Raw genomic sequence first — 25,125 nt, 5'->3', positions numbered from 1 at the left:
GCCCAGTATACATAATATATAGATTCCATGTTAAATTCCCATTGTCGTACCCAGGGTCATTTTTAAAAGGTTGTCCGTAAACAGCCCCGGGGGGGGGGGGGGGGGTAATGTATTTTCCCTTTGCCCGTACAAATCTTATCCGTAAACAACCCCACGACCTTTTTGATTGGATTTCCCATTGTCCGTAAACAGCCCCACTTCATTACTTTTTTATGATCGTTCTTCCGAAGACAGGGAAGAAAGTAGGAAGAAAAAGGTCAATCTCAAAACAAAAAGTTACTAGGAAGAAATGCTAAAGATTTTTCTGGAAGAAATGGCACAAGTAATAAGCGAACAACTTATGTGGTTTTTCTGTAATATAAGTTGAGCTAAAATTACTTTTTTTCCTTAATATTTGTTAACATTATTATGAATAAGTTATATTTTAAATTATCAAAAAACTTGCTTTGCCACTCATGAATATGCTAAATTTGTATGAGGTATGAGTTATGCGATAAATTACAATAAAATCAGAGTAAATAGGAACAGTTGCTTTACTCATCAAATAATGATAGTATTTGTCCTAAGACAATAATCGAAACAAAAACATATAGGAATCCATAATCTCTGCCCTTGAGTTACCAAAGAAAATACAACCTTGATTTGGCTTCACATGTTACTTGTTTGCTTTACTGCAACACTTAATATCTAATTTATTCACACCTTTACGCATTACTATCCATGTAATGTATACACACCTAGTCACTACATTCACTACATACATACATACATACATACCTATCGGATGATATGCAGCTGCGTACGGAAAGGTTGACAAGAAAAAAATAACTCATTTTAAACCAATTATTTTGACGATTTGTTAGTATAGCAATCAACCTTGGTATGACAAGAATCGATCCACGATTTCATTTCCAGTAATTACATTAAATATACCCAAACCACACCACCCCCCATAGGTAGGGGTAACTCCCTCGTGCACCTTCTTATCTCATCTCTATGCGACGAATGCCTTCGCCATGCTATACTTTCGTATGACGACAATTGGTCTAGCTACGTGTCGGCTCTCTCTCTCTCTCTCTCTCTATATATATATATATATATACCGCTCCGATGGCCTAGTAGTAAAAGCGTCCGCCTCAGATGCGGGAGGTCGTGGCTTCCATCACCGACCGAGTCAAACTAAAGACTTACAAAAATGGTACTAAAGCCAGTTTTGACAATTATTCTTTGAAATTCTTTAAATTTTATCCCCCAGGCAAAAATGTGTTTGTTCCATCTTTCTTTTGCATATACAGAAGACGATTGTAGGATCTATTAGATATAAGTGGTTGTTGAGCTCCTCTTCTTTGTCCTCCACCCTATCCCTACCTCGCCCACCTCGCCTTTCCACCTGTTACAGTGTACAGTGTTTTTCCGTCAGCAATTGCCCACTTGTCGAATCATGGTTATGAAAATAGCAGAAAGGTAGTAAGACGTTTGCAGAAGAAAAAACAAACTGAAATCAGTCCTACACTTTATAATATCAAGTTCCGTTCAATCAACATACATAATAAGTTGCAAGACACAATATGTTTAAATATCAATAACAAGAAAACTGAAGGAAAAACAGAGATAAGACCATAATAAGACCAAGTTGCAAGACACAATATGTTTAAATATCAATAACAAGAAAACTGAAGGAAAAACAGAGATAAGACCAACAACCATTACCCCTGCTAATACTACTAATACTAGTCGCCAGTGGCGTCACTAGGGTTGGTTTCACCCAGTGCGGTAACTCATGGTGTCACCCCCATGGACCTCCTTCCTTGACAAAAATTAAAAAATTGTATAGACAGTCATGTGCGGTAACTCACGGTGACAACCCCATGGACCTCCTTGCTACAAAGAAATTCAAAATTGTTATGACAGCCATTTTGATGTCACCCCCTTTGATGGTGTCGACCGGTGCAATCCACCACCATCACCCTTGCACACACACACACACACACACACACACACCTCCTAGTGACGCCGCTGCCATTCGCGTAGCTAGACCAGTTTTAGTCATACGCAGGTATGGAGTGACGAAGGCATTCCCCTCGTCGCGAAGTGAACAACGAAACAGTAGTTGCGTAGATTCGTTGTAAACACTGGCCATGAAATCATAGATTGATTTTCTCATGTCAAGGTTGATCGCAATAGTAACAGGTTTTTAAAATTGTTTTGAAACGCGTTTTTTTTTTTTTTGACAAAGCAACTACGCGTCTGACTACCACTACCGTTTATAACGATGAAGACGGCGGTGATCAGTCAGATTATATTTAAGAACTGAAGATCAGCATGAATTGTATTTCGCCCTACCTTTCTCGATCTGTATAGAGAATACCTTCTGTAAATGTTATGAATGATTTTAAATCCAGCTATATCCAGAGTTAGGTGTGTACATTATATTTTTTAACTATTTCTCATACATGGTTACCTGCACGACATAAAGTATACCACTATAAATACCCCTTCTTCAGCCCCTCTGAGATATTCTTCTATTTATAGACTGTTGGTTTTACCAGGAATCACGATACGAGGTAAACTTAGCAGCAAGTGCCTGGACATAGTTGACATGGTAAGAAGCTTAAAAAGCTGTGGTTTAGATACCAATACGTTACACAAGGATGGAGAATTAAGTTATTTTCTGTTATTGTTTTCACTAATGGCACTTCAGACATGTACAATATCATGTTATAAATTGATGCTATAAGTAAGGATAAGGACCGAGTTTTCCACCCGACATGTACACGGATTTACAAACTTCTATTCACCTGAATTAAATGCATTTCGCCAACTGTACATGTATACATTGATTGAAGATATTATAAACCATATATTTATATCTAAAAGAAATAGTCACAAAATGTCTTGAAAATATACAGGGATAATTAATCATACAAAGGTAGTGGTAAAGTAGGGCTAGTTTCTATTTGTACTGTCGTTAATTACCAGCCATTGCAAGGGAGATAACGTACGAATTATTTCCTACAAATACATACATGTACATTAACAGCCTATTTCGCTTACTAAAACGCAGAGGAATAGCATCTGTTTATATTTTCTGTACGTCAGATCAGCGTTAAGCTCTGTATTTAATGGATATGAATCAGTTGGGGTTATTTTATGTAAGAATTGCTGTCCCAAAAATAGATTATCCGTTTTTCATTAAGAAAGGAAGTTTGGCAGACATTTTGATTGACGGTAGTAGTTGATTTTATATAATATGTGATACTCCTCCGAACAAAATCAGCACAATAATAGAGCAGTAGTAGTAGCAGCAGCAGCAGCAGTAACTTGCAACGTGCTTGGTGCTACATTATACTCATGATTTTGGAAGGTGCAATTTGTGTATCTTGTGATATAGCAAGTTTATAAATGGAATTCAAGCAGCCATTTACAGCTTGCATCAATGCAGAATAGAAAATTCATGACTAGAATTATGAATGTAGCACTTGCAAGCAGCCATTGACCATAATGCAGAAGGAAAGTAGCACTTGCAACATGCCACGTACAATCTGCATCAATGAAGAATACAATATACATTGATATAATTATGAAAGTAGCACTTGCAAGCAGCCATTTACAAAAATGCATCAAGGAAGATTAGAAAATGCATGCATAGAATTATGGCGGTAATCTCCGTCCATATCCTAATAGTATATATATATATATATATATATATATATATATATATATATATGTGTGTGTGTGTGTGTGTGTGTGTGTGTGTGTGTCCTGTAAACAAAGAAAAGATCTGTGGTAGATTGTGTGTTATTAATAGAGAGGCTTTGCTGTAATTATAATAAAAACGACACGTTTAACACCAGTGGTTGTGAAACTAAATTTTGGAATCTAGATCTTGCTTATATACGTTGGTGTGGGAATATAGTGATGTTAATCGACAATCAATGAACGACTATCCTGATATTGAGTTCGATACATTTTAATCAATATAAAATTCTGGTTATATATATATATATATATATATATATATATATATATATATATATATATATATATATATATATATATATATGTGTGTGTGTGTGTGTGTGTGTGTGTGTGTGTGTGTGTGTGTGGAGAGAGAGAGGAGCAGGTGGAGGATATTGCATAACGATAACCAAATCTTAGTATATGCTCAGACGCCCCATGCTGTGAAATTGACCACTGACGACTAAGACACATGGCCACATCAGGCAAGTCGGAGATTCCATGTCAAGATCCAATCACAAAACGCAATAAGAATTGCGTGATTCGCACGACAGACGGCGCCACGATGAAGATGGAGACTGCTGACGCCCAAGACCAGCAGCTTGCAGACGATTCTGTCTCTTTAGATCTTCAACTTAACCTAGTCTCTCAGGTAGTATCATCGGGTCCAAATTAACTCAGGGTGTTCAAATTGTGCCTAGATAAATTGTAAGCCTGATACTTTAAGATTTACTAATAATTTTGTTTCAACAAACATAAACAGGTTTGCGATTTGCACGTCAAAGTTCAGTGAGAAATGTTGTCAATTTAGATCATTTCACGGAGATGCAATTTCGTTGATCGTGTGAACTCATACGTATTCCTGGGGACTCACTTTCGTTGTTAATGTCAATTTTGACGTATTCATGGGGAGACAGCATCATTGTTGTGAGGTCACATCGTTTAGTTTAGCACCCAATCTAGAAACTATTTTTCATTGTGAAATTCATTTCGTGGATAACAATTGCATTTGAAAAAAAAATTGAAGAAATCCCACAAGAAATTGAATTCTCCGTTTCTGATTATGCAGTATTTTCCAATATATACGTATATTTCACCTCTTTACCTTCGTTAACAGTGGGATAGGTAAAAACAAGTCGTTTATTATTCTAGATAAGCATCCATTCTTCCTCTCAGAAGTCAGGTAAACGAAATTGTAATATACAATATAGCCGTGTGTGTGTGTGTGTGTGTGTGTGTGTGTGTGTAATATATGCATTGCATGTACGCTGTGTCAATGATATACCATGAGGCATCATCGCATGACACATGCTGTGGGTTTTTTTTGTGTTTTTATTTCACGGATATTCGCCCGTACGGTGGTCGAGAGAGAGAGAGAGAGAGAGACAGAGAAATGTGGTGGTGGTGGGTTGTTAGGGAGGCTTTCTATAAAAGCATTTTTTATTATCCGTCCGTTTGCTTCTTTGATGTTCGTCTAGTCTGCTGCCTTGCCAACCAACACAGCGAGAGAGAACGGGTGGGGAGCGGCCTTCGGACATATTTAGATATTAAATAATCTGTCTGTTTTTAGAACCTTATTTTAGGTTTTATTAAAGAAAAGGAACAAAAACACAGACATACAAAGGATTGAATAGATTACAGAAAATGCATGTGTGTGTGTCCTAACCAAGTAATGTACCTTACAGTCTTGAGAGGCTATTGCACCTTTGTATCATTGGTACTGGGAACACTGTATTTAAATCCCAATGAAACTGTACGCATACCGTTACGACGACCCAGGTTCTTGTGGGTTACTTCTTGTACATTCAGTTTCAAGGGTTACATAAGGTCAAAATTCTTTATCTCTCTCACTCCAAAGAATACCACGTATATTGTCCCTTATGCACGAGAGAGAGAGAGAGAGAGAGAGAGAGAGAGAGAGCAAAGGATTTCAATGAAATTGTTTACTATATTAAAAAATTTAGAAAACGGGAATTATTAAGTTTTTTCGTTACTTTCACGCTTCGCTAATGATTAATATGTGGATATTCATGACTAATTTACAGTTGAAATATAGCCGACTTTTGAAACAATGTTTATGATTGAGTATTAATGCGTCATGAGAGGATCTCATTTTGATATACCAATATACCAACAGCACTGGTATGTAAAATTGTTGCGTGATAGTCTATAGTAACCCACCAACACGTTAAAGCCATGTTAATTTTAATGTATGTGATATATATATATATATATATATATATATATATATATATATATATATATATATATATATATATATATATATATATATATATATATAAAGAATACATGGTTGGGTGGCTGGAAGAATGGCGGAATGAGTCGAAAAGAACTAAATAAAATACAAAGGTTTTATTGTCATATTTCAGATAAAAGAGGCTTTCACGCTTGTAAACGAAATTACTGAAGGGAACAGTCAGATAATAAACAAACTGGATCACTTTCAGTAAGTACCAATGTACACCAAGAGGGTGATTGCAATACAGTACAAGAATATGTCACTGACAAAATGGTTAATATATTTTAACTGTAAATATTGTTCTTGAAGAACACTTAGGAGACGTAGACCATTCTATATTGCTCATTCGCACATGTGTGCTCTTCCATTCGGTAATATACGGGTAAGACACATAAGTAAACACTAATTAGAAAATTGAAATGACAAATATCAGCTCGGAGATATCTTCATTAAATTATTGTATTTCTATAAAACTCTTAGAGCTGATTTCACCATTACACACACACACACACACACACACACACACACGTAATTGTATTTGGCGATAATGAACGTAGGGAAATTAACATTAGCACATAGATCTATATTGTGGGACTCGTTCGGTACAATTGTGAAATCCTTTGTTAAAATTGCCCATAGGTTTCACATGAGGATTGTATTATGGGGACAAAAGTACGCATTGAGACAATGTTTGTTGTGATAGAAGAGTTTATTGGGACAAACATTTATAAGTAAAATGAGTCGAAAATTTATAGGGACAATGGGTCGAACGTTTATGGGGATAAACAGGAATGGTAATGTTAACATTTGTATATATAATTAAACACCTCTTCAATCCAGGAACAGCTATTTGATTACTGTCCAAAACATTCATATTCTTTGTAGCAACTACTTTTTAATTACTATCCTGCACACCCCCGAATATCCAACAACGGCTTTTTGATTACTATCCACAAGCACACCTCCACTATCCAACAAAAGGGTTGGAATGTTTATATACACTTCCACCCCACCCCCGTACTCACATGCACACAATCCTACTATCACGAAAGACTTTGGAAGTTCGCTCGCGCTCACTTTCTAAGGCTCCTTTTGTTTTCTTTCGTTTGCCTGCCACCTTGATTTTCACTGATTCCTCATCCATCACCTATCTGACAGAATTGTTGGCGATTTTCAGAAATAACGTTTTTCCTCTTTAAGTGCCACTTGTGGGGGGTTGGAGGTTAATTTGCACTACGTCCAGCAGGAAGACCAAGTCTCACTAATTTCTTCATCACATCATAGAGTCTTCCCTTGCTAACGTAGAGCGAGAAGTCCTCCGTCTCGATTCTAGGTTCCACTTCTCGTCCTCCTTGTTCTTGCTGTTGTTGCTGCCTCTGATGTTATCTCTGCCTTTTCTCCCAGTTTTCTTTCTCCACGTCGCGCAGGACTTATTCTATTAGGTTCTGCGTCCCTTTGAAGAAGATAATATTCTTTCTGCTTTCCTGGATCATGTGCTGTCAATTCCAGAATATGGGTATCATGACTTCACTTAATGTGGTAAAATTCGCAGACATTTTGTTTCGTTAACAAGTCAACGGTGGGTGGCAGAAATGGTGTACAGACGCTTTATATGGAAAAAGCACGCACGTAAAGGCAAACATCTCTCGAGTCGGTACTCTAACAAGGTTGCTGTGTTGAATTATTCATCTTTCTAGGTTGGCATTTTTATTCATAACTGTTACGAGTCTATGCTCTTAAAATAAGTAACAGAAAAGGATGAAAACCAACAAGCTTTGTCAAATTCAATAAATAATTTATTTCCCTAGAATACAAAGTAATAATGTAATAAAAGGGAACTTACGGTATTGCGAATTAAATCCTAAATAATCATAGAATTACAGACACAAGTCCTACTAATTAAAGCCCGAATAAAATTTAGTAGAGGTCCAAATTAACTCCAAAGTTGAAGACGTTGATGTGTCTGTTATATCTTTTAGAGTGTTGATGTGCCAACAGTCTTTTATTGAATCACAGTAATATAATTCCAGCTTTGAATATAAATTCTAGTGAATGTCTATATTCAAGAATTTTATCAGAGTACATTTGTATTACCAGAGATAATAATCACTTGAATTCAATAATTTGTAATTTGAATAGTAAGATTCCAACCCGAAAGAATGCTGGACACAACGTATAATACAACTTGATTGTGCTAGAACTTCAAGCACGAATGAAAACTCCTCTCAGTTACAAGATTATATAGTTCTCTACTTGACCTCAGGTCACAATTAGCATATTCTAAATAAAACTATTGCATATTGGAACATAATCTTCTAGAATGATCCAGATGTTTAAAAAAAGAAAAATATTAGCTATTATTAGAAACCAGGACATGGACTATGTCAAATACACAAAGAAAATTCCAAAACCTAGACCTATACCCATATTTACTTCTATTAATAATAATTCTGCTTTGGAACCTATAAACATAGAGGGTAATTTAGCTATGCATTAATTGTTTACACAGAATAAAATAAAAAAAGTCAGTTCAGATCAAGCAGATATGAACTCAGCTTTTGGTCAAGGTCAAGTTCAACATAGAATGTTACATTATCATAGCATGTGATGAAATAAAAAAAATTATAAAAAAACTAACTGGCAAAAAATGCTGATTAAATATACATAACAAATTAAGTGCTGGTCTTGTAACTTTCCCCAATTCTATACTCGACCTTAGCGTATCCCTACGGTAAGGTTCTGTGGTCTGGAAGTGACTCTCGTTTCTGGCAGACGATCTGATAGACTTTTGCTAAAGGTCGATTAACATTTTGCTTAATTTGGTAAGCTTACACTTTGTGTGGATCCAATGTTTTCACGCGAAACTCATCATCTTGCATTTGTTATGGATTTCTCCATGTACATACAGCTTTTGGTGTCAAAGTAAAGGACTAAAACAATTTTAAACTGTCACTGTCCCGTATGCTGCGGAGGAGGTGCAAATTCTGTCACTTCTTCGTACTTCATCAAAATCAAATTTTCACAGATGGTTTCGACGTGTTTCGAAGGTTGTATTCTTTCGTCCACCAGTTGAATATAGCAACTTAGATCTGCCAAGTATTCATTCTTGAGAAGCATTGCCAAATTTTCCCCACAAACAATTCAACTTGACTCTGGTAAGCGATCGTGTTTCACAGTGATGCCTTCATGAGTTCGTTACCGTTCATTGAATTTGTCTTTATTTTCTGGAATGTGACACCAAGGAGTAGATCCAATAGCATCTTGATTTGGTTTTAGGAATTCTATAACGTAGCAGGAAAACAGGTCGACTCGATTCGTCACCCTTTCGATATTGTTCTGTGGTAGGACTGTGCGATCTTTCGTATACATTTGAAAGTTGGTATCCATTCTCCATTGCCTGAAACAAGTAGGCACTAACCCACGTTCCTTTCAAAGTGTGTTCTTTCTGCTTGTTTTACTATACGTGTGACATAAAGGAAACATCATTCTCCCTTGGAAATGATGTGATACCAGTCGACGGTACAGGTTCATCGGGCTTGAAGGTCACCGGCCATACGCTGACATTTCACTTTTTAATCAGATTTGCATTACATGATTAAAAGTAGTTATAGTCGCACATAAAGAATAAAAATATTGTCAAGTGCAAAGAAGAAATATTAATTTAATTACTCGAAATATAAGTATACAACGCTGTTACTTCCCCTTAGCCACGATTTCCTACCTATAGGGGGTTTCACGGTTGCAACGGAGTTACTGATCGTAGCGCCTAAAATTACCTCCCTTAGTTCCAATGCGCATGCCCACAAAAAATTCCAGTTCCGGATAGTTCACCGTTCTACACTTGGTTAGCGAAACATAAAGTCAGCAAAGGAAGGAATCTTAGCTGTACTACGGATCAGTATGGTTAAACCAATGAATCAATTATATATGTCAAACATCTTCTGTTCATACTAGGATAATAATTATAGATATTAAATCAGATAATTAGATTCAGTGTCCATACTTACAGTATATCAGATAATTAAATAATATTTACTTTCCATATTTAAATGATATCAAATAATTTAATTAAATACACTGTCTATACCTGATAATATATATTCATTATCCATAATTTCAGATAAATTTGTAGCAACATTTCACTTTACTCTCCGATTTTAAACATTTATTGCACATTTTTGGCTATATAACTTTAACGAAAACAATCTCAGCAATTTGCATTCTTCATATGTTGATATATCCTTCTTTCTCAGTTACTTTCGCAATGCTAATAGTTCGTTTATAACACCAGTTAAGAAAGTTATAACACATGTTCGATAAGAAAATTATAACACGAATACGATAAGTCAGTTGATTTTTAATGCTGAATATTTTAAACCAGAACAGTTTTTAAAAAAAATGCAACACAATATTTTAATGCATTCAGAGGAAGGTAACAAAGCAATAATTACATTAGCTATCATAACGATAAAGGAATGTAATTAATGCAGACGGAATATTTATTCACATTTGGGTGTAAATATCGTACAATATTCAGAATAAATAACATGCCCAATGACTTTCTTTTTTACTTTTGAAACATCAAGTATCGGACTGTACATGCAATAATTTTCAGCGTGATTTTTCTTTGCATATGCTGACACGTAATAACTCTCAAATTTGCTGGGTTCTTTAACAACATTTCTGATTGCCACCAGCAAATTCATATAGAACAGCAGTAGTTAATGGGGATCTTATAGGGTCTATGGGATTTATCATTACAAACACCCTTGGGAACATATAGGGTCTATGTAAATTTAACATGGAGAAAAATCGTGGGAACATATAGGGTCTATGGGAATTAACATGGCCAAAAACCCTGGGACAATATAGGGTCTATGTAAATTTAACATGGACATAAACCCTTGGGACTGTATAGGGTCTATGTAAAATTGAAACAGGGAGGGTCTCTATTTTTTTTTAAAAAAATAAAAAAATAAAATAAAAAAATAAAATAAAAAATAAAATAAAAAAAGGGGTAGGCAATTCAAAGACTATCTCTTTTCGAGAAATATGGCTGGCCCTGAAAAGGGCCTTTGGGTTTTCTTCTTCTTCTTCTTCTTCTTCTTCTAATTTCTTCTTTTCCTCCACCAAGTTCTTATTTTATCTCCTACACTCTTCTTCTCTTTCTTTTTTTTCTTCTCCTCCTCTTCTTTCTTCTTCTCTTCCTCCTCTTCTTTCTTCCTCTTTTCATTTTCTTCTTCTTTTTCAATCTTTTCGTTCCATTTGCTTATTCTTATTCTTTCCTCTTCATCCTCCTTCTCCTCCTTGATCTCTTTCATGACACCACTAATCTTGTCCTTTGCTTTCCTTAAGTTATTAATTTCCATCTTCACACGATGGGGACTATAGGAATAATGGTCTTCAACCAGTCTTATTAGCATCTGTTCCATTATTCCTAAGTTGTCTAAAACATCTTGCAAGGTTTGAATTTTGTCGATTTGGTTTGACGCCATCTTCTTTTTATTCTTTGCAGAATGGTTTGAACAACGAACACTGTGGGTTATTATAGTGAAAGCGCGGACGTGATGGAAAACATCCCCCTAAAAAACATAAAATCGATCTTACCTAGATCATGACCCAACAACGCGCGAACGTGAAGGAAAACATCCCCACTTTTCTCATTTCATATAATATAACCCAAACTATACTCTCCACATACGCTAAGAAACAATAAAGAAACCCATAATCTACTATTCACACAAACTTACTTTATTAGTTACTAACACACAATCACATACACTCCCACTATTAATAAAGAGTTAGTGTTTATTTTCACACTACTCTACCTACACACATTGGCAAATCGATCGTTATTTCTTTTCTAGAGTATTGGGTAGCCCTGAAAAGGGCTGTTTTGTTTGGAACTTCATGGACACCTGGTTAATGGTGGCACCTTCCAGGCCTGGCGCCACATACACATCTTATCCCTCAGTTACTTTTTACCTTTTGGGGGGAGAGAGCAGAGACAGGATATGTCGCTTCAGAATCCCAATTTTCGCTTTCTGGGATTTTGAAATTTCTTCTCTCCTTTTCCTCCTCCTCTTCTTTGTTTCTTCTTTCCTCTTTATATCTTCTTTCTTCTTCTTTATATCTTCTCTCCTCCTCTTCTTTGTTTCTTCTTTCCTCCTCTCTTATCCTTCCCTCCTCGACAATGGCTTCCGCGGCCAGTTCATTTAATATGCGCCTGGCATATTCCAGATGCACATGAAGCTCCAACAGTTTCTCAAGTCTCGTGTTCATTTTTTGGTGTTGATCAATCAACAAGGGTAGCTGGACTGCCGAACGAGTTTCAATTTATACTGAAAGCGCGGACGTGAAGGAAAACATCCCCCTAATAACATAAAATTCATCTTACCTAGATCATGACCAAAAAAAACAACAACGCGCGGACCTAAAAGAAACACTCACTCACTTTTTATGCTACCCAAGTAGTGAATGGGGACACCCTACGTACAATGGGAATTAGCATTAAAAACACCCCTGGGACACTCTACGTACAATGGAAATTTAACATGGCGAAAAATCGTGGGACACTTTACGTACAAGGGGAATTAACATGGGAATAAAATCGTGGGACACTCTACGTACAAGGGGAATTTAACATGGGAATAAATCGTGGGATACTATACGTACAAGGGGAATTTAACATGGGATTTTTTTTTTTTTTAAAAAAGTTTTTTTAAATTTAAATTTAAATTTAAATTTTAAAAAGGGGTAGGCAATTCAAAGACTATCTCTTTTCGAGAAATATGGCTGGCCCTGAAAAGGGCCTTTGGGTTTTATGTTAATGTATTCATTAACATAAATGGCACCGCATTGGTCTTCTTCTTGTCCTTAGGCTGCGTCTTACTGTTGGTCCGTACATCAGCACTCTTTTCAGGCATCCTTGTCTTTCGACGTAGATCCTACGTATCCACAGGCTGGTGTTTGTCCTGTGGACAACGGTCCACTTGGATCGGACATACATGAGCAAGTCTGTCCGAAACATCATGGAAGACACAAGGGTGGATGACTCAACTGTAGTCCACATCTTGAAGCGACGAGAACAGGTGAATCAATGCATTGAACGGCGCTTATTTATAGGTACAGAAAGGATTGAAACGGATTGAGTTCATTCACCAATCCAAACACGCGTTACAGAATTCAGTCAGCTCGCATCCAATCCGAAGAGAGCAGTCTGTGACGTCACGTAGTCAATATAGATTCGCTAGCGCTTGTGTGCATTCAGTCTATGCGACAGTGATTCAACATGACGGAAACTCAGAAAACGATCCATTGGGGTGCACCAACAGGGGAGACTGCCCAAGGGAACTCGGACTTACTTTCAGAAGAGGTGAATTGGGATTTTGTGGATTTTCTCTCCTCGCAAGAATTTGTTCCTGAACCTTCGTTACCTTCTTCATTACCGCAAGTGGAGAATTTTAGACAGAGACAGAAAGAAGAATTGGAGAAATTTATACAACGACAAAAGGAAGCGGAACAGGCTTTTCTCCTACAGCAACAGCAACAAGAAGAAGAGGTAAGAAAAAAACAACAGCAAGAAGAAGTAGCAGCAAAGAAACAAGAGAGTGAAAATCAAACGGTCACGGTACTGTTGGACATTTTAGCGGAGTTAAGAAGTCTGAAACAAATGTATCAGACTTCTTTATCACGACCGAAGAGAATACGACCTTCCCGAGCTAAACACGTCAACCCTGTGACTAAGCCTACCGTACCACCCTTAGTGATTTCAACCCAATCATTATCATCATCATCATCAACATTACGCAGTCCAGAAGTAGGCCTTGGTCGTGGCAAAGGCTTAAGGCAGTTAAAATTGATTGCTTAAACTCACCCCTACACCATGAAGAAAAAGGCCCTTTTCAGGGCCACCCACATTTCTCGAAAAGAAATACAATTTCAATTTGCCAATAACTCAAAAAAACTCACCCATGTTACCCTTATAGTACGTGTCTGTGTATGAGTGCGTGAGTGTAGCTTCTTATTTTAAAATCAAAACTCAAAGACTCTTACCTTATATCATTCATTTATTCTTTTCTCCATTTTTTACAATCCAATTCACAATTCACAACACAACACTTTAATAATAAGTTCATTGATTTCTTCTTTTCTCCTTGTTTAGTCTCTCTGTTTTTTGAATTTTTTCACCATCACACTCTTTTCCTCTTCTTCCTCCTCCTCGCTTTCTTCCCTTCTTCTTTTTTTCTCCTGTTTCTTTTTCTTCACCTGTCTTCTTTCTTCCTCAGAAGAATCCCTCTCTTCTTCTGAAGAATCCCTCTTTTCTTCTGACTCCTCTTGTTTCTTTTTTGGGCAATCTGGAGACCAATGTCCTTTTTCTTTACAATAATAACAGGTATCTTGACTTTTGTCTTTTTTAGCCCCTGTTTTTTTTCTTTTTTGACGGTCTGGACACTCTGAAGACCAATGCCCTTTCTTCTGACAGATATAGCAAGTATCTTGACTTTTATCTCTAAAGGAAGGAGAGTAGTCCGTAGGCTGGTCTGAAGAGAATTTTCTAATGACCCCTCGCAAAGCTCTGACGAAACGTTCCATCTGGTCAGTCTCTTCCATCGTTGTGTTCGGCTTGAGAGTGAAATGAATAGTGAAAGGACAAGACACACACCCTTTTATATACGCTGGTCTGCTATGACTATAAAGTAGTTTATGGTGTTTGAACTTGAGTCATTTGACTTTTTGCTTTCAAGATGAAACGATCCCATTCATTCGAGAAGAAAGAAGAAGAAAGTAAGAGGCAGAAACGTGATCTATCGCCTCGTACCAGGGCTGAAATCTTGGCACAAATTCATGCCAGTGATTTTGAAGAGGACATGAGTGAACCAGAATCCGAACTCTCTAAAACAAGTTCGCCACCCTTAGTCAACCCTGAAAAGTACTATTCCATTCGAGAGACGGAAAAGCGCTCCTCTAGAAAATTTAGAACCACGGCTTACAAATACACGGTGAAGTTTAAAGATTTCAAGGCTGAAGTGCCGTTAGAGAAAGCAGAAGTGTTCATCACCGAGGTGTGGGATTCTTTGCTCACTGCACTCAAGCGACAATGTCAACCCAAAGAAGACGATCGTTTGAGACTTTCCATACAACACGACGGTTTGAAATCCCCTGTTTGGATCGAGTTTAGCACCCCTGCAGAATTGACTGCTTCCAAAGTTATGGACAAGATTCAACACGTACAACAATCTAATGATCAGTTTGACATCACCGATGGAAAAGCCACACTGGACATGACCCACGTCTCTCCTCCTCAAGGGACAGGACGCAAAAAGATGTTATTGGTGGACGACCTTCGCAACACCAAAACAAGTCTCGTCCGAATTAACAACCCTCATGACCAGATGTGTTTAGCCCGTGCCATCGTGGTGGGACGAACCTATGCCGACAAGAACGACACGGTAGAATGGAAAAGAACCTGGAACACTATACAACGTTCCCATCGAGCCAAGCAACGAAACGAAGCAGAACTCCTGTTGCAACAAGCTGGCCTGTCCAAAGACACACCCTGTGGCATTCCTGAGATGCAAAAATTGCAAGATGCCCTAGCTCCACGCTACACCTTGAAAGTGCACCCTCAAGAAGTGCGCGGACCTCTGTTGTTTCGAGGCCAAGACTTTAAGGACGGAAAATACATTCATGTCTATTATCACGATGAACATTTCGATACCATTACCAGTATCACCGGATTCCTGAAATACGGTTATTACTGTGAGAAATGTGACCATGGTTATAACAATCGAGAGCAACACAAGCATTGTGGATCGAAATGCACAGGATGTTTGGCCTCTTCACCCTGTCTGAGCGAAGAACCAGTGCCTTGTTCCACTTGTCTGCGCACGTTTGTCAGCCCTACCTGTTACCAACAACATCTGAAAACGCAAGGTTCACAGAAGAAATGCGCTTGTCAACTGCTGAGATTGTGCTCTACGTGTGGACAAGGCATACGTACCAATAGTGTCAAGGCACACGTATGTTCAGGAAAGAAAAAATGTCACATTTGTCACCACATCGTGGACTTGGAACACCAATGTTACGTGCAAAAATACCAACCCCCACCAGAGAAAGAGGACGGTCACAAGAAGAAAGGCAATTTCATCTTTTTCGATTTCGAATGCATGCAAGAAACCGGCATTCACATTCCTAATTTCTGCGTGGCTCATCGAGCGTGCGAGAAGTGCATTCAAGAACCTATCTTCAGTCATTGCCCTCACTGCAGCAAGATACCCGGAGGGCGTGAAAAAATCTTTCGGGGACCCAACACGTTAGCCAATTTTGCCCAATGGGTCTTAGACCCCATCGACAAGACATGGAGCCAAGAGGACATCGAACGTTACCGAGATTGTCATCGCCATGCCACAGTGATGGCTCACAATTTCTCCGGATACGATGGACAGTTTCTTTTGAGGTACTATACGGAACATGGCACCGAACGTCCTAAAGTCACTTTGAACGGAGCCAAAATCATTTTCATGCAAGTGGGACAAGTACAGTTTAAAGATTCGATGAGCTATTTGGCCATGCCTTTGAGTCGAATGCCTAAAACGTTTGGAATGACAGAAATGGCTAAAGGGTACTTTCCACACTTTTTCAATACGGAAGCCAATCAACACGCCGTTCTACCCCATTTACCAGAGGCTCACTATTACGACCCCGACAACATGCGTACCGAACAACGAGAAGCTTTCTACGCTTGGTACCAGGCTCACGCCTTGGACCCTTTCGACTTTCAGGAAGAAATGCTAAAGTATTGTCGTTCCGACGTGGACATTTTACGACGTTGCTGTGGAAAATTTCGAGAACTGTTCATGGAACACGGAGGGGTCGATCCTTTGAAAGAAGCTTGCACCATTGCCAAAGCGTGTTCCTTAGTGTATCGACAACGATTCATGCCTGAAAACACCGTGGCTGTCATCAGTCCTCAAACGACCCACTTTGTCAAACGTCAATACTCGGTCAAAGCCCTACGCTGGTTACATTACTTGTGCGACAAGGAAGACAAGTGGATTCAGCATGCCCGCAACGGAGGAGGCGAAAAGACCATCGGAACGTATTCGGTCGATGGCTGGGACTTAGAAAACCCCAAGATCGTGTACGAGTTTAACGGTTGCTTATTTCACGGATGTCCCGTCTGTTACCCTGACCGTGGCACTAAAAATCAGTTTTTGCAACGAACCATGGAAGACTTGTACCAGGACACTTGTCAGCGACGCCTAAAGTTAGAACAGCAAGGATACCAAGTGGTGGAAATGTGGGAACACGAGTACGATCACCGTATGAAAACCGATCCCGAGTTTAAACGCCTCGTGGAAAGTTACCAGTTCATGGACCCGCTGAACCCGAGGGATAGTTTGTACGGAGGAAGGACCAATGCCACCTGTTTGCTGTACCAAGCCGACGAAGAGAAAGGAGAAGAAATCAAATACTTGGACGTGTGTTCGCTGTATCCCTACGTGTGCAAATATTGTCGCTTTCCTGTAGGGCACCCGCAATTGCTGACGGAACACATCGACCTGAAAAACATTCGACAATACGAAGGCTTGATCAAGTGTAAAGTTTTGCCTCCCACGAACCTATACCATCCCGTCTTACCTCACCATTGTCAAGGCAAACTGATGTTTCCCTTGTGCCGTACTTGTGCCGAAACGTGCAACCAAGACCAACCTTGTCATCACAGCCAGGAAGAACGGGCCTTGACGGGAACCTGGGTCAGCGTAGAATTGTTCAAAGCTCTGGACATGGGATACCAACTGTTAGAAGTGTACGAAATTTGCCACTTTCCCAAGACACAACAATACCGCAAGGGTGACCCCACGCAGAAAGGCATTTTCGCCGACTACGTGGATGCCTTTTTGAAACTGAAGCAAGAAGCCAGCGGCTATCCTTCCTGGTGTCACACTCCCGAAGACCAAATACAATTCAAAGAGAAATACTACGAACAAGAAGGCATCACTTTAGACCACATCGAGAAAAACGAAGGCAGGCGATCGTTTGCCAAAGTGATGTTAAATTGCTTGTGGGGTAAAATGGCACAACGACCGTGTTTACCCAAGACGGAATATTTGACAGAACCTTCCCGCTACTTCCAGATGATTCACGACAAAACCAAATACATGAAACACGTGGACGTCGTTCGAGAGAATTTGATCTTGGTCAATTACGAAGAAGATCTGGACTTTGTACAAGACGACCCTTTTGGAAATGTCATCATTGCGGCTTACGTGACAGCCCATGCTCGCTTAAAATTGTACGAAGCTTTAGAACTGTTAGGGGAACGCGTCCTGTACTTTGACACGGACAGTTGCATTTACATCCATCACCCGATTCAACATCACCCTGACATCGAAGGAGACCGTTTAGGAGCCTGGACAGACGAGCATCCCGACGACAAGATTTTAAGTTTCGTCAGTGGCGGTCCCAAAAATTACGGCTACGAATACCGTGACAAACAAGGAGAAGTTTACACGACGTGCAAAGTGAAAGGACTGACTCTGAATTATCGTACCAGTCGAGTGGTCAACTTTGGGGTATTGAAAGAAGCCTTGCAATCGGGAGAGGATGGAAACTTTAAAGTGACCACCTATCAACCGAACAAGATTGTACGTTTACCCACTCACCACATCGTCAGCCGACCCTTGGAAAAAATCTATCAAATTGTATACCAGAAGCGAGTTCGACTTCCCAATCATTTCACCTTACCGTACGGTCACGTCGGTATTGGTCTGTATATAAAAAGGAACCCTAGGCAAAATCGATAGTTCATTGTGACTACCAAGACCGAGCGAACAAGATGAATACTTTGAAAAAGACATCGTTCCAGTTTGGGGATTGTAAAAAAGTTGTATCTTCCTCTAGTGTGACTAATACTGGATGGATAAAACCCATGCATTGCGACGGAAAATGTCCGGAAGGAAACTGCGATTGTCCATGTGGTTACCATTGTAATTGCGTAACGGAGTTTGCAGACGAGTGCGATTGTGAGCCTTGCGATGGGACCGATGCTGTACGTTGTGACCTGAGTGATGCCGTAAAGCATCATGGGAACTTTGTTCTCACTACCCCTGTCATGGAAAGTGATGCTGTGCGTGTCAAACCTGAGGGATGCGAAAGCGATGCCGCTCGTCCTCTTGGACATTTTACTGGGTTTCGTTTTAAAGGGGAATGTCCACCTTCACGTTTACCTCCCTACGGATGTCATCCAGCCCTGAGCAAACTCCTGCCCATTTCACTCAACCCTCATCGAAACGAACCTGTGAAAAACGAATATTCTTTTCCTGTGCGTTTGTCGGAATACTGCGACTTTGAAAATCGTCTTCAATCGTTCAAAGGAAAATGGCCAAAGTATCTGGGAGGACCGACCCCCGAAGAATTAGCCAGAGCCGGATTTTTCTACTTGGGCGAAGGAGATAAAGTCAAGTGTTTCAGTTGCGGTGTGTCACTTCACCACTGGGAACCGCAAGATTCGGCCTACGTAGAACATGCTCGATGGTCACCGAATTGTCATTACTTACCTTTAGTGGGACCGAGACATTGAAGTAACTTTTTACCATAATCATCTGTTCATGGATACTTTACAAGAGAACATTCGTGCTTTGCCTGTGGAGTTGAGAGAACGCATTTATCGAGAACTGGTCAAAATACAAGTGAAACGTAAAGAACAATTGCATCCGATACGTCACCGGTGTTTGAACCACTGGTACCTGAAGGCTATACAAGGATTGATTCAATTGAAAGTGTTCCATCGGACAGACATTGATCAACGATCCTCTAGTTTTAAAAAGGATTGGTTCGGTATGGACGATTGTAGTTACATCATTGTAAACGTACTGCATCGAATTCCAGAGGAAGAGTTAACGAATTACCAACATCTTGAACACAATGTCAACTTGGTGAAAGAGGAAACTTCTGAACGAATTGTAATGTGTAGATTAGTGACTCAACGATTTAAATTCGACACTGAAGTAAAACCATGTTTGTGCAAAGAGTACATTTCTTGTGTCAGACCAAAGAGGATTTAGTATGACCTATTCATGGATACTTTGCTAGAGAACATTCGTGCTTTGCCTGTGGAGTTGAGAGAACGCATTTACCGAGAGCTGGTGAAAATACAAGTCAAACGTAAAGAACAATTGCATCCGTTACGTCACCAGATCTTTAACCACTGGTACCTGAATGGTATAAGAGAACTGATTCGTCAGAAATTGTTTCAGTGGTCAGACCTTGTTCAACACTTTGAGTTAGTGAATGATCGAAATGTTCATGATTTTGGTTACTTCGAGATTCACCTACAGCAATACATTGAGGAAGACAAGTTAAAGGATTATCAACATATTTTACGTGGAATCTACTTAGAGGAAGAGGAAACTTCTAAACGAACTCTGAAGTTTCGGTTACAGTATGCAAGATTTAGATTCCCTACTGGAGAACGAAGATCTCTGGCTAGAAAGTACGTGTATTGTTTCCGAAACAAAGAGACTATAAAAACAGGCTGCCATGCCACGACTTATGTCACATGTCATCCAACAGATTCCGTGGAAGGAACTCAATGACCATATTCAAACCGTGGATCATTACCATCGATTATTACAAGAACTGTATCCATTCAATTTTGGACGACAAGTGGTGTGTGTCTTAGTGACTTGTTTTCTGGGATTTCGTTTACCAGCCGATTCCTTGTGGACTCTTTACGATCAGTACTTACCACCTCCATGGCCTTAAATGGTCACGAAAAACTCCTTTTGTTCAAAGCCTTGCGTTTTCATCTGGATACTTCTCGACCTCAACAGGAAAAAAAGATTCGTCAACTTTTAGCGACCCAAGACGTGTATGACGATGTGTGTGTAGCTTGTGACTTACACCCTCATTGGACAGATGTTCGTGATTGGAAAAAGGGGGGTTTTGAGGCTTGGACCCAAGAAGTGGCCCAGTATGCACAAGAGTTGTTCAAGGAAAAAAGTTACTTTTCAACCCGTGTTAGTGACGGTGCCAGAAGAACCCGTCACCGAGAACAACCACTCGCTTCAGGACAGGACTGTCATGGACATGCCTGAAAGGTCATTCCGGGAGGACACTTGTGTGACAATACCTCATGTAGAGACTGTAAGAACATTACACACTGTCCCTAGGACATCTTGGTTAACCAAAACATGTTGTACAGACACTTGTTTATATTCCACTTTGATCACTTTGCTGTGTTTTATATTCCTGTACATCACTATTTGGGTTGTATGTATTTTTGTCTTTCGTGTTCATATTTGAAACATTCAATAAACGTGTTCTGAAAAAGTATATAAACTCTTGTCTTGTTTGTTTTTGTGTCACAAGTGACATTTCTGACACCATGGCTACCTCTACTGTCTCTGCTCCCTCTTCCTCTACTGTCAAAGTCATCGACGAACACTTAGATCGTGCCAGTTGGGAGGCTTTGTATCTTCGCCATCCCTTTAACATGCTCATTGCTGGACCTAGCGGTTCAGGCAAAACCGAATTCGTCAAACGTTTGATCGAACATAAACATCATTTGATCGATCGGCCCCCTCAACGGATCGTGTGGTGTTACAAAGAGTGGCAATCGGCGTACAGCCTTTTGCGAGAAAGTCAAGGCGATTCCATCGTGTTTGTGGAAGGCATTCCTAAAGAAGACGACGGCATCGTCTCTGACTCCCGTCAAACCCATTTGGTCATTTTCGACGACATGTTAGGAGAAGACGAAGAAGAAATTAAATTGTGGTTCACGCGCAAAGGGCATCACCGTAATGCCAGTGTCATTTACATCACCCAAAATTTGTTTCAACAAAGTAAAGCCCATCGCACCATCAGTCTCAATGCGCATTACGTGGTCTTGTTTAAAAGCCCTCGAGATAAATCGCAAGTGCAAGTCTTAGCCAAACAGTTAGGAACGCCTTGGCTGACTCAGGCGTACAACGATGCCACTCAAACGCCACACGCCTATTTACTCGTCGATTTGAAACCTACGACCCCCGAGGATTTGCGATTTCGTACCCACTTGTTTCACCACTGGTGCCAAGACGGAGGGCCTGTCCTGTACACGTCTCCGTCCTCGACTTCATTTCACTCCCCATCAAAAAATCTATAAAAACCTCAGACCCTTTTTCGTCTGTCTCACACAGTGTGAACATGACGTCCCTTCAGTCGCATCTTCCCGTCAAATTGATTCGTGCCTTGTATGGCATCAGTCGAGAAAAAGATCCACAAACACGAGCCCGTGTCTTAGAAGCTAGTCTCAAAGAAGTCTTACGATGGTTCACGGTGACGGCACGTCAATTACTCCAAGGAATCATTCAGATTCCTCATCAAACCCAACGCTTTTTCGATCGAAACAAAGTCGCTTTGGTCCAACTGGCCGATCCCCGCATCGACACTCAAACCAAAAAACAAATCATTTTGAAACCTGGAGGGAGCGGTACTCTAGGAGGGGTCATCATTCGCTCACTCTTAAGATGGGATCCTAATGCCCCCAAAGTTATCCCCAAGACAAAAGTCCAACGAAGCCCCAAGAAGAAAAAGAAAAAGACCAGGTCCCCAAGAAGAATAACTTCTCCAGTGGCAGGACCCTCCTCTTACCAGACACCACCCCGGAAAAAGAAAAGAAGCCCCCAGAAAAAGAAACAGAGAAAAAGTCCCCAGAAAAAGAAAAGTCCACAGAAGAAAACTAGTCGCAAGAGAGGCACTTCGGCCAGGACGCAACCTTACACTCGCAAACCACGACCTGCCACGGCCGTGACTGCGTCTCCGGCATCCTCACGTTCATCCACTTCTCCGTTGATGACACCCAGAACTGAAGAGTACTTGGAGACGTTGATCACACCAAGAACATCTCCGTTGATGACCCCCAAAAGAACTTCCCCAGTGGCAGGACCCTCCAATTTAGTGGCAGTGGCTGCTGCTCACAAAGTACCTTCTCCCAAAATCAAAGTCCAAGAAAGATCGGGCATGTTACAAAGTTTACTGGATTTGTCCAAGCAAGAACTGGCTCGATTTAGTCCGTTGCGTACCCCTGCACGACGTGTCATGCCTGTCCTCAAACTGATAAAACGTAAAGACAATCAGTGGCGACGCGTTCCAGTATAAAAAGAGCCTGTGACCAAGTCGGGGTATCAGTGAACTTGTAAAAGATGTCACCTCCAAGAAGCCACAAAAGAAAGAGACAAAGGCAGACGCGTCATCCGACAAAGCGCTTAGCCAAGCATCGACATTACCCTAAGAAAAGACACAGTCGTTCCAAGAAAAAGAGGCGTCAACAAAGGGGAGGATTCCTTGGCGATTTTGGGAAAAACATTGTCACCTTTATGACAAAGCGATAGTCCCAAAAAAAAAGATAAAAGGGTGTGCGTTAAGTCATCGACGTTAGTGTCTGTTCGGTGAATGTCCCGGAACCCACAAGCAAAAATGTCACCCTCCAGAAAACCCCAAGGAAAGAAAAGGAAAGGACTGCCACCACGTTTAGCTAAACATGGGGACATGTTATCTGTCCTGTCCAAAGCTTCTTCGCCCCTACGAAAAAAACTCATTCAAACGGCCTCCAAAGAGGTCATCGATACCGTCTGCGAATGTTGTTTGAACGTTTTGAAAGGCACGATCCCTTTGTCCAAACACCAGAAACAATGCTTAGGCAAACATCGTCACGTTCTTCGCCAAATGGTTCAAAAGAAAATTCCCATTCGTCAAAAAAAGAAGATGTTGGTTCAACGTGGAGGCATTTTGCCTCTCTTGTTAGGCCCCATACTGAAAGGAGTCTTGGGAACCATGTTGGGAGGACTAGTGGGAGCAAGATAAAAAGGCCTTCGAAAGTCCCAAGATCTCAGAATTCACCCCTGACAACCCCATGGAAGGACGAAAACTAGCTTTAGTGCCTTACAAACGATGGATGGAATACCATCGGTGGCAAGAACAACGCACCCCGCATTTACCTCCCAATCCCAATTTGAGCGAGATGTCCCAGTTACAACACGAATTGCAGTCCTTGATGGATCGCCAAGATTTGTCCGAAACAGAAAAATCGCAAAAGTACGGTCAACTCTTGCAACGATTGCAACTCTTTCACCAGAAAGCTTTAGACGAAACAGCTCTACCCACTCTGAAAGATTTTAAGACCTTGATGAAAAGTCCAGCACCATCACCAGTACCAGTACCAGTACCGGTACCAGTGGTCAAGAAAGAAAAAGGAAAAGAAGAAGAAGAAGGGTTTCAAACTCCACCAGAAAAAGTACGCAAGTTAACAACACCACCTACCTCCAGAATTGGATGGATTAAAAAGATGATGGCCACCCCTTCTTCATCACAAGAGAAAAAGAAAGTGAAGACAGAAGTTAAACAAGAACCGATATCCCCTGCTCAGACATCCTCCTCCTCTTCGACACCTATTGCCGGTCGCACACGCAAAGCCTTGCAATCCAAGAAAATACCCCAAGAGAAAAAGAGTAGCCTCTTCCAAGAGTGGGTGCCTTATTAACACACCAACACAAAAAATGGAAAAAGTCTTAGCCAGCATTTACTACGATCCCTCGCATCCTGCAGGTTACGCAGGAGTTCAAAAATTGTATCGTGCTGCCAAAACTCGACTGAAAAGTCTCCGTTTACCTCAAGTGCAACGATGGTTACAAGAACAAGCTACCTACACTTTACACAAACCCATTCGCCGCAAGTTTGCCAGAAGTCGCACCCGAGTGGAAGGCATCGATCATCAATGGCAAGCCGATTTAGCCGATGTCTCTCATTTGGCCAGCTACAATCGTGGCTACAAATATTTGTTTTGTGTCATCGACGTCTTTTCCAAATTTGCCTGGGTCGTGCCTTTGACTTCCAAATCGAGCAGCGAGTTAGTGCGAGCCCTGCAACGGGTGTTGAAACAAAGCGGTCGTCGCCCTCTTCGATGGCAAACGGACAAAGGCACCGAATTTCTGAACCAAGCTTTCCAAAAAGAATTAAAGAAACGTGACATTCATTTTTTTACCACCGAGAATCCCGAAACCAAAGCCAGCATCGTGGAACGTTTTCAACGCACTTTGAAAGAACGCATGTGGAAATATTTTACGCATCACCACACTCTGAAGTAC

The 25,125-nt window shown here is 40.3% G+C and overlaps 1 protein-coding gene across 6 annotated transcripts in view; it reads left to right on the top strand.

Moving 5' to 3' along the window:
- The first annotated feature begins 2,535 nt into the window (after positions 1-2,535).
- LOC149801938 (uncharacterized) overlaps positions 2,536-25,125 on the top strand; it is a 115,881-nt gene continuing 93,291 nt past the window's right edge. For 4 of the 6 annotated variants that reach the window (XR_016420760.1, XM_089956325.1, XM_089956329.1 and 1 more), the window contains exons 1-3: positions 2,546-2,602; positions 4,170-4,390; positions 6,129-6,205. Coding sequence is in view for 4 of the 6 variants with exons in the window: in XM_089956325.1 (XP_089812451.1) it covers positions 4,211-4,390; positions 6,129-6,205 (257 nt within the window). In the remaining 2 variants the exon portion in view is untranslated. Of the gene's footprint in view, positions 2,603-4,158; positions 4,391-6,128; positions 6,206-25,125 lie in introns of those variants that run through there. The other 2 variants (XM_089956326.1, XM_089956328.1) reach the window with 2 other exon arrangements.

Source organism: Sinohyriopsis cumingii, chromosome 4 (assembly GCF_028554795.1).
Source record: "Sinohyriopsis cumingii isolate HCF-2022 chromosome 4, ASM2855479v2, whole genome shotgun sequence".
NCBI lineage: Eukaryota > Metazoa > Mollusca > Bivalvia > Unionida > Unionidae > Sinohyriopsis > Sinohyriopsis cumingii.
This window is presented reverse-complemented; position numbering and strand designations above follow the sequence as displayed.